Below are 15,715 nucleotides of genomic sequence, written 5' to 3'. Positions count from 1 at the left end.
CTTCTGTTTCCTTGTGGAATGCAGAGTTTTTCAACATTAATGTAAGTATGATCATGTTATATTTTGTAATGTGCCTGCCAATGCTGGTGATGGAAATGCTGTTAAGAGCATTGAAGTATTGTTCTGTTTCTTCACAGATTTTGGACCAGTTTGCTTTTTGGTAGTTTATATAAGTGATGTGTGAGTGCTCGGATTTGGAGTGTATCCCTACAGTGACTGTGACAGTCGGGTGATCTTTCCATCCACCTGTTGGTGGTGGGGGAAATGTGGGCAAACATACTATAATGTCTAGGGAAGAGGAGGAACAGAGTGTTTGGTGTAGGATACAGGTGTATTGTGAGGCGACACTGAGAAAGTACGGTACATGATGTTCAGCTATGATGCAATAAATAATACTAATTAGATTAATTTAGACTAGATTTGAGATGGTTTATTGAGACATTTGTGTGAATATTTTCCTCCCCATGATATTCTAAGAAATTTGGATGATTTGACATTTACTCTGTCATAAATAATGAGTGAATTTCAACAGTGACAGTTGTCAGACTTGAATTATATAATCAGGAATACAATTTTCATCTCTGAATCTTATGGTGCTCCCAATCAAACAGTAGTATTGCTGAGTACTGTACGGAAAATTACCAGTTTAATATCTTTATTACAGTATTCCTCCCACATTTATACATACACACCAAGGCTCTGCACAGCACTACCATTATCACCTTTTCTTCATTTCCACTAATTTTAAGTGACACACTATGGAATACATGTGGTGACTCAAAGTACATATTTTCTACACTGATTCTGTCTACAGGTGACTTTACACTCACTCTTCTGTCTTTCTTTCCTTCTTTCTTTCCTCTTCCTTCTGTCTGTGGATGACTCTACACTGAGTGATAAGCCAAATGGTTTCCTGTACACCAGGAAACAATTTACTTTGCTGCGTGGTAACCACATAACCAAATTTTGACGCCTGGTGCTTCAGTGGGTAATTATGGTGCTCCAGTCAGATTGAGCCGGTGAAGGTTTATATCCAAGGGGTGGTTGGGGTTTACTGTTCAAGTAATGCTACTTGGGGATGAGTGAGGTTGGTAATGTGGTAGGTCTCCATATTATAATTGCAAATCATAATAGATAGATAGATAAATAGATAGATAGAGAGACAGATAGAAGCAGGAAGTCAAATGATGAGAAGGTGTTGTGTCTGCGAGAATCGAGCAGTGCTAAGCATGCTTACACACTCTTAACACTGAGGAAAGCTGACGACAGCGGCCAGTAAGGAGATGATGCAGTTAGCTGTCAGCAGTCCTCTCGTGAACAAAGATCCACGAGGAACACACGTGACACACCCCTGCTACACCAGATTTTGGGAAAGAGAGTTTAGAAGGAGACAAGCGACCCTAGAGAGAGGTCGAGACGGAGATTAGCCTTAGAATAGAAAGAGAGAGAGATAGCGAGACAGGGAGGTAGCTACCCGGGACTTATACTCTACCCATGAGAGAGACCTGTTTAATATCTCCAAGACAAATAAAAATAGTCCCATATTATTCTTTACCTCTCCCGTCACTACATGACATCTGGTGGGGAAACTACTACAAGATATAAAAGCCGCTCGACCACAAGTCTAAAATATACGCCTCTACAAGCAAATACAAAGTCGCTGCTTTATGATACAAAGTTTTTATGACAGTAACTCTCATCTTAAATGTCAAGACCAACTTGCCTAGCCCTGGGCTCCTATGCTCCTCATGGGGCAACACAGGATTGGATGATGAATGGATGAAGGAAATTTACCTTTTATTTACTATTTTCTTTGACATCAGTAACTTTTTACTGACTTCATCTGCAGACACAAAGCAATGTTGGTGTCACTAAAACAGTTCCGACCTTGTAAAGCTGAAATTGTTAGAAATCAAATGAATGGAAATCAGGCTATACTATTCTGTTCAAGACTAGGTATAAAAATGGTGGCAATGGAAGTGGGGGAGGGGGGGGGAGTTCATATTGAAGTCCTGGTGTAACACTCTACTGCAGTCTTACAAAGCTATTTCATGTATCACTAATTATGTTATGAATTCTGGTGATCAACCAAAGATGAGGAATGGAAAGACTTTTCCTCTCCCCACCCTAGTGGAGGCACTTCAGCGCCACAAATCGCCATTTTCAGTATAAAGTATTGTACAGTAAACTCTCAATTATCAGTCATCACAATATCCAGCCCAATGCAACATCCATTGCTTCTCGCTTGGCTCTATTAAAACAATATCCAACAAAATTAGGCAATATCTGGCTCAGAAACAAGAAGCAATTGGTGGTACAAAGCACTTTCCAAAGGCAAGATGTATCATCGAGCTCAGACACGGGACCCAATGGGGGTGCAGGCAGACCCTACAATGCACAAGCTAATCACAATGTGTTGCAGAAGCAGCACACCTGGCATTGCTCTCTCAGTCTCTCCTGTGGGCACCTTACGGTGAGGATGTATCTGTGGGCTCTGCTCTTGTGATCCACATGGTGGCTAAACCCAAGTGCTGTAACTTAAACTGTGTCCTCCAATGCCTCGCTCACTGCTGTAATGGTGTGACTAATCTTGTGGCCTCTCAGTGCTCTGTATCCTGAAGCTCTTACTACTGTACAGTGAGGACACATCTGAGCATATCTACCCTTGCTTGATGCCAACACTAGGTGAGAATAGTATGGTTATGATTATATGATCTTAAAAGACAGGACTAACTTGCCTACCCCCAGGCTCCTACGCTTCTCATGAGGCAACATAGGATTGGAAAATGGATGGATGGATGGAGGGATTATTGTACTATATATACTGTATCAACATTGTACAGTAATCCCTCATTATGCTACAGGGTTCCGTTCCTGAAAACCCAATCGTATAGCGATCCACTATATTGCAAGCCCATTATAACATGGAGTCAATGGGGATACGTTCCCAGACCTGCCTAAACTCTCACATACATGAAAAATCCTTATGCTTAAACATTTAAAGTAACACATTAATAGTAAATAAAGAGGAAAAAAAAACATGAAAACTACAGTATACAGTAGTTCTTACCTTTACTGAAGCAAGCAGGGTTGTTGATGTGGTTCCTAGACAATTCGCTCTGAAGTCAACAATTCGCCGTCATAATATGGACAATTCGCTCTGAAGTCAACAATTCGCCGTCATAATATGGACAATTCGCTCTGAAGTCAACAATTCGCCGTCATAATATGGACAATTCGCCGTCATAATATGGACAATTCCCTGTCAAGACAATTCCCCGTCATTCTATAAATATACTTATTACTGATAAATTGATACTTTAATAACTAATTTTCAGGGGGATCTATCAAATTCTATATTCATTCAATAGCATAGGCTTTGGATGTCTTAAGCTGCACTTTTAGACAATAATTGTTTCTACCTCGCTGTAGTTGACTTTGAATTATATTCTGGCGTCACCCATAGCTGTCTTCATTAATTTCCACTGGTACTATAACATCCTGGGTATATTTTAAAACAACTTTGAAGATGTACAAGTACAGTATTCAAAAACTAGTGTACATGTACTTGCTAAATAAACTGATATGTAAATAAATGACGAGGAATCGTCCTCACGATGAAAAGTCCTGATGGCGAATTGTCGTTACTGTTGTGATGGTAAATTGACTTGACAGCGAATTGTCCCAAAACCTTTATATAGACGTAATATCAAGATTATTCGTATAATTCCAAAGTATGTCGATCATTCACTTAAGGTCATTAGACATTTATATAAGTTTCAATGTCTCGTATGTAGCCCTATGTTAACCCGCTGCGTGCCAGTGCCGTTTTAAAACGGTCTGACATAATTCCGCGGCCAGTGCCAGTGCAGTTTTAAAACGATTTAAAATAAAAAACTTCATTGTGACCGCATTTTTCAAGATTCGCGGGTAAAAATTGGCAGGCATGTAAGGTAACTGTTCCTCTACCATCCCCCAGGCTGTCAAGGCCATACACTCACTCCTTCCCCCCCTCATGCTCGCCCTGCCTCACTCTGCCTGTGAACCTCACCCAGTGCTGTACACAGTGAAGGCATTTTGTAAGTATTTTCATGTAAATGTAAGTTGTAAATATTTTCTTGTAAGTGTAAGGCCTATATAGTGAAGTCAAGTTGTAAATACCCTCTTGTAAGTGCCAGGACTGTACGTAATGAAGTCAGGTTGTACCTATCTTCAAGTAAGTGTAAGATACTGCATTCACAGAAAGACACACAAATTGTGATAGATGCTGAAGTAATAAGTAATCAGAAAAGTGTATTGAACATTGCCATACCTTCCCAGCATAAATACCTGAGTATACCTTACATGGAAAATGGCTTTCTCTCACGTACGTGGTGAGAGTGAGAGCGGCTATGCCTATACACGAGTATGCTGGACTCATTAACTCATTTCCGAGCCTCGGTGAGCATTTTAATGGTGAAATGTGTTGTTTCCACATCAAAATCAATCATTTTAGCACACACACACACACACAAAAAATCGAAAAATGGCCAGCACTGGGATGACCCATAGGGCTAAAAATAGCCAGCACGCGGGTGGGTTAAGATGAAGGAATGATTGTAAATTAGCAGATTCACGTTTCAATATACTGTATTTATAATGTACAGGTAACTCGCACGGAACACGATCTCACGGAACGCGCTCGCAATTATACACGGTAAGGGCTGGGATACATATAAGACAACGTAAGATTAAAAAACCATTATGAAAACTACAAATTAACGCAGGAGAGGCCTTTGAAAGATCAAATCCTCGAACGTCACCGCAGCGCGCGGTTTGTTTTGATTACGTGACGATCTAGGCGGGAAATTATTCAGCGAGTGAGACATTCCCGAGTACAGTAGCACAGTATTTGTAAGTTAAATATTTACAGTACTGTACTGTTCTGGTAAGTTTATGTGCAACTTAAAGTACTATTAAATAACGTTAAAGCAAGAAATAAAGTCTTATAACCAGTTTACCTGATAGGCGTCAGAATATTGCCTTTTTTATTTGTTCGTTTTTTCCACAGTGCTGTTCAGTATTTGTAAGTTAAATATTTACTGTTCTCGTATGTACTGTACTTGTAAGCACTTAAATAAAGTTAAATCATTAAATAAAGCCTTGTAACCAGATAACCCAATTATATGATTACCCATGATCGGCGTCGGAATATTGCCTTTTTTGTTTGTTCGTTAAACTCTTACTGTACTGCTTTTCTACAGTACTGTATTTGTAAGTTAAATATTTACTGTTCTGGTATGTACTTTTAAGCAATTAAAGCATTAAATAAAGCCTTGTAACCAGTTAACCTGATTTATATGATTACCCATGATCGGCGTCGGAATATTGCCTTTTGTTTGTTTGTTCGTTAAAGACTTATAATAAGAGAAAAATACATTTTTGTCTTGGTATCTTTACCTATTTGCTCAGGTTTGCTGTAATGGTTTGCAACTTGTAGAAAACTGTGAAAACTTTCGGGAAGTGAACGAAAATCTGGGACATGACCTTGACTTCACCGTCTCATGTATTATCTGTCACGTTACGCACGTAACTGTCAGTTCACCACCGGCTATCGTGATGAGTGGATGTACGATTTTTTCGCTCGTGGCCATGCCTAACCACACATAGTTACACCCATTATCTCGACCCAGACAGAAAATACAACCTTTTTCCTCCCTTGCAAAACACAAACAACCACCCTGTTTACGAGACAGCAATATATATTGCGAAAATAACAAGGTAAAATGATAAAGATGAACGTAAAATGACTGAGAAAGATGAACATGTTATGACAGAAGAAATACGTTTTCCCTGTCTGTAAACGTATTTATTTCTGCTTTGTATCTGTATTCGTAATAATTAGACTTATTGTTAGTTCTGAAACTGCATTACGATTCTATTTTTAGCCATTCTCGTGGTGTGGGAGCTGGAAGTTGTGACACAACTTCCTTATTGCTAATCGGACTGACCCTCCACTTTATTCTCCCGTGGCAGAGTCTAGCCTTGGAAGACGTGCAGTTTTCTCATTTAGGACTGAAAATTCAACTCTTTCGCTCCCTTTTCCAAGCATGGGCACAACGATAACGTAAAAAATAACTCGAAACTACCATAAACATATATCAAAAAGGTGAAAATGTATTCATAACATTTTTTTTCCAGCCATTCCTAACAGATTATGTACTGAAATCATTCGATATCACAGTACTGCATTTCTAAGTTAAATATGTACTGTTCTGGTATGTACTTGTAAGTTAAAGCACTGGTACCAGTTAACCTAATTTATTACCTATGATCGGCGTCGGAATGTTTCCTTGTGTTTACGTACAGTATTTGTGTGTTGAAGTTTTGCTCAGGAGTACTGTATTTGTGAGTTATAACATTAAATAAACCTTCTAACCACTTAAAGTGCTTTCTAGTGACAGATAACAGCAAAACAACGCATTTGGGGGGTCTAGGGAGCAAAATACGGAATAGTTTAAATATACGCGATTTCGCACCTAACACGGCACGGTAGGAACGAAACCCTCGTGTTCCGTGCGAGTTACCTGTATTTTTTCAGTTAATACCCATTATTTGATGCCATATTTTGCATTTACTATAAAAACAATAAACCACCATCACTTTTATAACTCATATAATTCAAAAACTAGTGTACTTGCTAAATAAACTGATATGTAAATAAATGACAGGAATCGTCCTGACAGCAAACTGCCGCAACTCCAAGGCTAAGGGACAATAAGGGCCTCACAGCCCTCACTCATCACCGTCAGAACTGGCTGGCTGGGCAGGGTTGACTGATGAGGCTGGACCAGTGGACAAGCGTGTGTTGTCCAGCACAGATCGTGTGGGGACGTTTGCGTTGCGTTGGCACATTCACTGTTCACTGAGCCACAGATGATCCATCTTTGTAGCAAATAGTTCCCCTCGTATAGTGCGAGTAGGGTACTAAAATGTCGACATCGTATAAGCGAAATATCGTATAAAGAGGCATCGTATAACAAGGGGTTACTGTATTTTATTTTATGCTTGGTTTTAATTTTTTAAATCATGGACAATATCGTAGAAAAGTTTTCACGATAAAGGGTCCACACAGATAGTGACACTATCCGACTTTATGCCGAACAGATAGCCGACTGGAGGTACCTATGTAATATCTGGAGTGAGTGTTGGCTGAATTATGCCGGATAACTGAGAGTTTACTGTAATTACTACGGTATATACAGTAGAGTAATCCCTCCACTATCCGGTGTAATAGAGCCAAAGGCATGTCCGGAAAGAGGTCCTGTCCGGAAAGTGGGCCCCTGCCTGCTAAACTGGTACATATGCACCCTAACCCAGCCTAACTTTGAAAGCCACCTAAATAACTCCCTACTGGACATGCATAGCACCTATTTAAACCTATTTAAGATCCTATTCACACCAATAATGGACATAAAGCATGAAATAAATGAAAAGGAACCAGAGAATGAGGAATTAGAAGTGGTCATGGAAAATATTTAGCAGTGTACAGGGTACTTACAGCATGTCTGTGGCCGACTCCTCTAAGGCTCTGGTGGTGGTGAAAATGCTCTTGAAGCACGTACAGTAATCCAGAGCTGTGCTACACATAATTCTTTGCACTGTGAGTTAAAATTGTTTAACCCCTTAACCCCAGGTGACGACATATGTCGTCATTACGTAAAAAGTCCCTCACCCCGGGTGACGACATATGTCGTCCAAACAAATTTCAAAATACCCGGGCACTGGAGTGGCGGGATCACATTGTCACACGATGTTGCCACCCTCACTGTTTCCATATACCACCACCCACGCAGCCATGCTTGCCACAGTCAGTCACCCTTTGACCATAGATGAGTGAACATATCGCACTGTCGCTCTCCCAGCCCGCCACTCCCTTTTTCGCCACTTTCAACTGACGAACCTGGCCCCTCAACTTTGACCCCTTATAAAAAGCCGGAGGTTAGTACTTTCATTTGACACCTAGTTTTTTATTCTAGGTTAAGTAGTTTTTTTTTGGTGAATTTTTTAAAAGCAGGAAAATTTTGGCGATTATGCCCGGATTAGCAGGAAGGCGGGCGAAAATATGCCCGGGGTTTAAGGGTTACCACTGCACATTCTGTTCTCAATTGCACCACACCAGTTTCAACCGCCACTTTGTACTCCATACTTAATCCTTTGCACTCTATATTCTAATTTCTTAACACTGCACAACACTGTAAATTCCCGTGTGGTCTAGTGGCGAGGTATTGCAGTTTATTCACTGTTCACAAAAACGAGCACGTGCGGCATCCAATGCAATGAACATCTACTCTTGACGGTGGTTAGGCAGTAACTGGGGAGGGGGGAGGAAGGAAGGGGTGAAGGAGCTGGGCGTAAACACACAGCTGTTCGGTGCCGCACAGCAATTTCAAATTACAGGTGGGGAAAAATTCAGATTTGGAGGGGGATTTTTTCTTTTTTTGGCCATTTCTGGGTTCAATAGGTCCAGGCCCACAACGTCCGGTAAGTGGGGAGTCCGGAAAGTGGGCGTCTGGACAATACAGGGATTACTGTAATTCATTACGTCTTTCTTTTTTTGGTTTAACTATGACAGTCCCTTCTTTCACAGTCTCCTCTAACATTTACAAATCAATTTTTCTATGCTGTGTGGGGTTTCTTCTCACTTTTTTTCTTCTGCTGGAGGATTTAGTGGGTGGCAGGAGAGTCTTCTTCTTTGCCATCCTTGTCTTATTCTAGTGGTTTAGTCACACTCTTGTAGGAGCTGCCTAGCACGGGCCAACTGGCCCACTGCAGTTATCCTCTCCTTATGTTCTATTATCAATGGATTTTTTTCTTATAAGCTAATCACATTTGGCACACTGTACAGTGGCCTAATGTCCAACATGTGTTTCTTTAGAATTATCATGTTTAATGTAGTAGACGCTCAAAATACCGTATTTAGTTAGAGAAAAAAAAAGTTATTTTGGCAGGGATGTACCAATACCAATATTCTAACCAATACCAATACCACAAAATTAGACCGTTACCGATACTACTACCAATACCAATACCAGCGAGGGAAGGTGGTGCCTGCTGTCTGAGAGCTGTGGCAGGGCCCCGAGCCGCTGATGCGAGGCTACCAACCTGTATCCTACATGACCATGGTGGCAGATGTGGCTTATTACCACAGAATGTACTGTATTACTATGCACCATGTACTCAAAATAATATGATACTAAATAACTGGATATTACCAATACTGTAATTTATTTTTCATCCCCATAAAACATCCAAATTCTGTTTAACAAAATAACTTCCAGTGAGTGATATGCTACGCACTAAATTCCTTTTAAGTATATGTAGTTTCGATAGAAAATCAGCCGATACCGATTCTGATACTCTAAAAATGGGCTGATACCACCAATACCGATACATCGGTACATCCCTATAGTTCTGTATAGAACACTGACGTTACTATGGTTTGCTTCCTCAGGTGTGTGAAATCTTCTTCTTCTTCTTCTTTTTTTTTTTTTTTTTTTTTTTTTTTTTTTTTTGGGGGGGGGGGGGGGGGTCTGATATTCTTGGGAGTCCAGGGAGAGACCCAGGAGAGGTGCTGCAGCCAATGAGAACATGCACTCGCCATGAGAGACACAGCTGTCAATCAAATCAAACATCTGTGCATGACATCTCTATGTATCAGTCTTCCTATGCTCACTGGTGTACTAACACCATACCAATGTTAGACAGTACTTATTTTTGTTCTTACCTAATTGTTCTTACCTAAATGTATCTTTACAGGAGTGAGTCAAGCTTGTACCGTCCCATGTATTAAACCATTTTTATCATACATATCCTTGAATTTATGAATAGTTTTGGCACACACTACTTCATTCGGTAGTGCATTCCACTGATCAATTGCCCTATTTGGGAAACTGAATTTCCTTATGTCTTTATCACCTCTCTTTTTATGCAGTTTTTTGCAATGTCCTCTTGTTGATGCTTCACCATATGATATATATTCATTTATGTTTATTTTCTCTTTCCCTGAGATGCACTTATATAGCATAATCATGTCTCCCCTTCTCCTTCTCTCCTGCAGCGTTGGTAGATTCAGTCTTTCCAATCTTTCTCCATAGCTTAGATCCCTTAAGCTTGGTACCCATCTTGTAGCAGCCCTTTGTACTTTTTCGATCATATCTATGTGTTTTTTGAGATGAGGATTCCAGACTACTGATGCATACTCCAGGGTTGGTCTGATGAATGATGTTATTATCTTCCTCAGCATATCTTCATTTATATATGTGAATGCAATTCTCATATTAGCTATTCTCATCCCTTCTCTGTCCAACTTTCTAATACAAGAGTTAACCGTTACTCCCAGTCCTTCATTTATGCAACAGGTCAACTCTGGAACTGTCTCCCTCTGTCTGTATTTCCTGCTTCCTATGATCTCCAGTCTTTCAAACGCAGTGTGTCCAGGCATCTCGAAATGATCGGATCTTGAATTTGGCTCTCTCTTGTATTTTGTTTTTCTCTTGGAAGGAACAACAATTGTGGGCTCATGGTCTTTGGTTCCTTCTTCCTCGCATTTAAAAAAAAAAAAAAAAAAACAATGTATACATGTTTTGTACCTTCTCACTGATGTGATCATCTGGAGATAGTCTGTTACTGATAATTACTCCTAGGTCCTTCTCCTTTTCTGATAAGTGTAGGGTTGAACTTCCTAACTTATAATCCCAATCTGGTCTTTTCTCACTTTTACCAAATTTAATTACATGACACTTATCCACATTAAATTCCATTTGCCATTTATTGCTCCATTCATGAAGCTTGTTCACTTCCTCTTGCAACTCTCTGCAAGAATCTATGTTAGTAATTTTCCTTTGAATTTTTGCATCATCCACAAACATATTTACGTAGCTTCCATTTCCAATGTTACTGTCTTTGTCATTTATATATACTGAAAACATAATTGGTGCCAGCACTGAGTCCTGTGGCACTCCGCTGGTCACTTCCCTCCATGATGAGTAATTTCCCCTTAATATTGTTCTCATTTCCTTTTTTCTGAGAAAATCCTGCATCCACCTGTGGAGATTTCCTTGGATACCTCCTTGATGGTACAGTTTCCATAAAAGTCTTTGTTGCGGTACTCTGTCAAATGCTTTCTTAATATCTAAATAGATACTGTCCACCCATCCTTCTCTTTTCTGTAAGGTTTCGTTTTCGTTCGTTTTCGTTTTTAAAGGCCCCAACATGCTTGCATGTGTCGGCCTTGGTCACCTAATGGCGGCTCTCCACGCTGCACGATCCATTGCAGCCTCCCTGTTCAGTCCCTTAACCCTAAGGTCACACTTAATGACCTTGTCCCATGTCTTTCTCGGTCTACCCCTCATAACCCCACCCCCAATATTAACACTTCTCACCTTCCCCACCCAATTATCATCCCCCATCCTCTCCACATGTCCAAACCACCTCAATCTACCTCTCCTCATCACAACACCAATACACTCCAGTCCCATCCTACCTCTCAACTCTTCCATTGTAAACCCAGCCCCTCCAGGCCTTGGACGCAGGGACGCACTGCACATCCACCTAATCATTGTCATTTCTGTACGTCTGAGCCGGCGAATATCTTCCTCCCTCACTGCCCAGGTCTCACTGCCATACAGCATTACACTCCTAACTCCTAACACATGCTGCATATAAAGACCCCTTAGCACGTAGGGAAGGCCCTCTCAATGTCAGGAGACTCTATCATAATAGCTTAAAAGATTTGTAACACATGATTTTCCCTTCCTAAAACCGAGCTGCCTCTCTGTTATCATACCGTATTTTTCTAGATCTTTTACCCAAACTTCCCTTAGCAAATTTACTAGTATCTTATTTACAACACTGATCTGTGATACTGGTCGGGAGTTGAGTGGATCCTGTCTATTCCCTTTCTTGAATAGGGGAACAATGTTTGCTTTCTTCCAAGTTTCTGGTACTTTAACTTGACCTAAGGATTCCTTAAATACTGAATATTATATACAATGGTCTGCTTAGCTCTTCTGCACATTCATGCAACACCCAACCTGAAATTATGTCAGGACCATTTCCTTTTCCTTTGTCCAATTTACGTAACTCCTCCTGTACTTTTTTTTCTGATATTTGCATATCTGGTAATACATGTGAGCATGCATATTCCATATCATCTCTCTCAAAATTTCTTTCTTTTATAAAAACTGATTGAAAGTTTTTATTTAGTACTTCACAAATATCTTTTTCTTGTGTACAGATGATCCCCTCATCCGTAATGGACTGTATTTTATCTTTAACTTTGGTTTTACTTTGGATGTAGCTGTAAAAAAGCTTAGGTTCATCACTACTTTTATTTACAATATCCTCCTCAAACTATCTCTGAGCCTCCCTCCTTATCTCTGTATAATCATTCCTTGCCTGTTTATAGTTGTTATATGCCCTCTCACTATTGAGTCTTCTGTATCTATTCCACAGCCAGTCTCTTTCTTCTTTTGCTTTTTTACACTCTGTATTAAACCATTTCTTTATTTTAATTTCTGTTGCTTTGTGCTGTGGGATGTAATTTTGGACTCCTGTTTCATAAGATCACAGAATTTTCTATACTGTACATAACATTTAAATCTTGTCCTCTAAATTCTTTTTCCCAATCTATTTCTGAGAAATGCTTCTTCAGGTCAGGATAATTGCCCTTTTTGTAATTTAGACTCTTTTTGTATCTCTCATTGCTGTAACGTCATATGCAATCCAGAAGGAACAATTTAATACTACATGGTCGCTTTTGCCGAATGGGGGGTGATATATTGTCAATTTCATTTTCTTGCCTGGTAAATATCAGATCTAATACAGATGGATCATCAAGTCCTCTTTTTCTGGTGTTTTCCTTTACATGCTGTGTTAGGAAGAACTCCTGCACAAGATCTAAGAGCTTTTGATCCAAATTGCTTTCATGGCTTTTTACATCTAGAGTATTCCAATTTATATTTGAATTGAAGTCTCCAGGTAATGCAATTCTTTCAGATTTCTCTTCCATTCTATGTAATAATGTTCTTAAACTCTGAATTGTACTTACTGCCATGTCTTCATATTTGCCTCTTTCCCAGGTGTTTGTTTTAGGTGACATGTATAAATTTGCCACAATTAAGTTCCCTTCATATGTGTTAATTTCCAATGCAATCAGTTCTACTTGTGAGGGTATATCTAGTTTTATTTCTTTGACTTGCAGATTTTCCTTTGTTAAGATTATAGTTCCTCCTCCCTTTCTTAAATTTCTGTCTCTTCTCCATATATTGTACTTCTCTAATTTTAGGGTATCATTTGATAGATTTGGGGTTAATTTTGTTTCAGTTAGGCAGATAATGTGTGGTTCCTTTTCTTTGATACAGTCTTCTATCTCTAATAATTTGACATCATTCCATCTACATTTGAGTACATCAACCTAACCATCTTATTTACATACTTGCCATGACTCAAGTCTACTGCCTTCCTCCTTTCTCCTCCCTGTTGGTTATGTACCACTTTCTTCCCTGCAGTCCTATTACTTTGTAATAAAGAGTACTCTTCCCTTCTTCTGAGCTTCCCATGTTCTTTGTTTTTGCCTCTTCCCTCTTCTCTTTTAGTATTCCCATTCCTCCAGAGTTAGGCATCGTTTTATCCATACTTTTTTTAAATTCCTCTTTTACCATGAGTTTATTTGCATTTTTTAGTATTGCCTCCACTGTGTTCACACTCTGGAAGCTTACTTTCAGTGGCCTTGTCTTATTTCTCTCATATCTCCCTAACCTTTTGTGTTCCTCGATGTCTTTACTGCAGATTTCTTTTGATACTTCCTTCAATATGCTCATTATATTTGCTATCTCCTTTTTGTCTCTTGAAATTTTGTTTTTTATTTCTCCTCCTCTGTGCCAGTAATTACTACAGATTTATTGACAGCAGAATCTTTTATCAAGTTGGGGCTATTCTGGATTATTTTTTTCACTCCCTTTCTAATGCTTTTTTCTTTGACTCTTGTTTCTAAGTTTTCCCTAACGTTCACCATTTCAGCATTTGTAGTTTCCACATCATCTTTATAACTTTACATCGCTTCATTCACCTGGGTTTCTCTTCAATATCATTATTTTGGTCGATCAGACTACTTGCTTGCCTAACAGTCTCTGTATCATTTTTGAATTCCTCCATAATACTCTCATGATTAACAACCGTACTTGCCATTTCTCTGATCTTCCTTTTAAGTGTCAGCTAATCTGTTGTTGTCTCATTCCCGATTAATTCCTTTACTAATTTTTCATTTTCTTCCTTCTGCATGTGCAGCTGCTTCTTAATGTCATCTATTTCACACTGAAATGCCCTTTCCAATCTGTTCACCCTTTTTACTAATTTGTTGAATGTTTCTATTTCAACCAGTTCCTGGGAGAAATCATCCTGTTTTCTAACCCTTTCTCTCTTCCCAGCTCCTTCCATATTCACTTCACTTAATATGGTGGTCCTTTTATGTTAATAATAAGAAAAGGCAAGTTATTACTTACAACTGTGCATCTTAACTCGGCTGTGGTGCCATACAGTAGCTGAAACAGCTGTGACTTGATCAACACATTCCTGCACTAACCAGTTCATTCATTCATTCATTCATTGCCAGATGCCATGTATCCCAGACGGGGTGGCCAAGGGCTTAGAGTTAATTGTTTTACAGGGAGGGGCACTAATCCTCCACTAACCCCACTTGACACGTAGGGATGCCAACAGCATCTGGTGTTCCCAGGCAGTCACCCATCCAAGTACTAACTAGACCCAACGTTATGTTCTGTTATTTGGGTAACACTTTGCTTAAACTTGCGCTAATATTTTATAATACCATTTAAATAAACCCTGTACAAAGCTTGACTCGTATAAAGATGCTATTTAGGTATAGCCAATTGAATCGAATGTTTAGCTCGGAGCGAGGTGATAGATGTGCTTACTCTCTGACGTCCTGTGTGTGTGTGTATGTGTATGCTGCCTGCCCATATTCATGCCATGCACACCAACAGCCAACCCACATATGTTAAACTGCATTTGTCTGTGTTTATCTATCACTGTTTACAACATTTTACAGATTTTTGTGCCTTACATTAGTCTTCTCTGATCCTATAAGTTTTTTCCAAAAGGTTCATTATTTGTTCAGTATGGAAATAGTCCAGTATGGAAGTGTTTGATCTAATTATTGTACTGGATGCGAGGTCACTGCACTCTGAACGAAAACATTTAGAACATTAAAGAACATGCTGTATTTTAAAAACCTGTATATATTAAAAAAACAGAAATCAAAACATGGAAGGTACACATACCTCTAGTATAAAGTAGTAAAATGGTCTTGGGATTTACTGAGTTGTTGCACTAGAGGGCTAGAGAGATGGGATGGATACTATACTATCAAGGTATGCAGACAAAACATGGAAAGCAAAGAAAGTTAACACATAATAATGAAATGGCCATAGGAAACTAACTGGGTACAGAAGGATATGGGTTTTGCAGCAGCCTCTTCTCCGTAGAACAGCCAGGGTCGGCGGTACATCCAAAGGTATATTACAAGTGGTCCAGCATACTCCACCAGGAACACAGTGGACCACCCAACTTGCGGCCCAAGGTCCTTCACGTACACACGGCACTCTGTCAGTACACCACTGTCCTCCAGGGTCTCGGTTTCTTTCAATCCTGTAGG

At 39.6% G+C, this 15,715-nt stretch overlaps 1 protein-coding gene across 1 annotated transcript in view; it reads right to left on the bottom strand.

Moving 5' to 3' along the window:
• Positions 1-15,715, bottom strand: part of LOC145404952 (putative very-long-chain enoyl-CoA reductase art-1) — a 174,492-nt gene that overhangs the window by 56,237 nt on the left and 102,540 nt on the right. Inside the window, exon 4 of the mRNA XM_080276458.1 lies at positions 15,501-15,708. Coding sequence (XP_080132584.1) covers positions 15,501-15,708 — 208 coding nt within the window. The remainder of the gene's footprint in view (positions 1-15,500; positions 15,709-15,715) is intronic.

Source organism: Coenobita brevimanus, chromosome 65 (genome assembly GCF_032717465.1).
Source record: "Coenobita brevimanus isolate Jiangsu-jjx chromosome 65, ASM3271746v2, whole genome shotgun sequence".
NCBI classification, from domain to species: domain Eukaryota; kingdom Metazoa; phylum Arthropoda; class Malacostraca; order Decapoda; family Coenobitidae; genus Coenobita; species Coenobita brevimanus.
The sequence above is the reverse complement of the archived record's forward strand: the minus strand, read 5'-3'. Positions and strand labels throughout refer to the sequence as shown.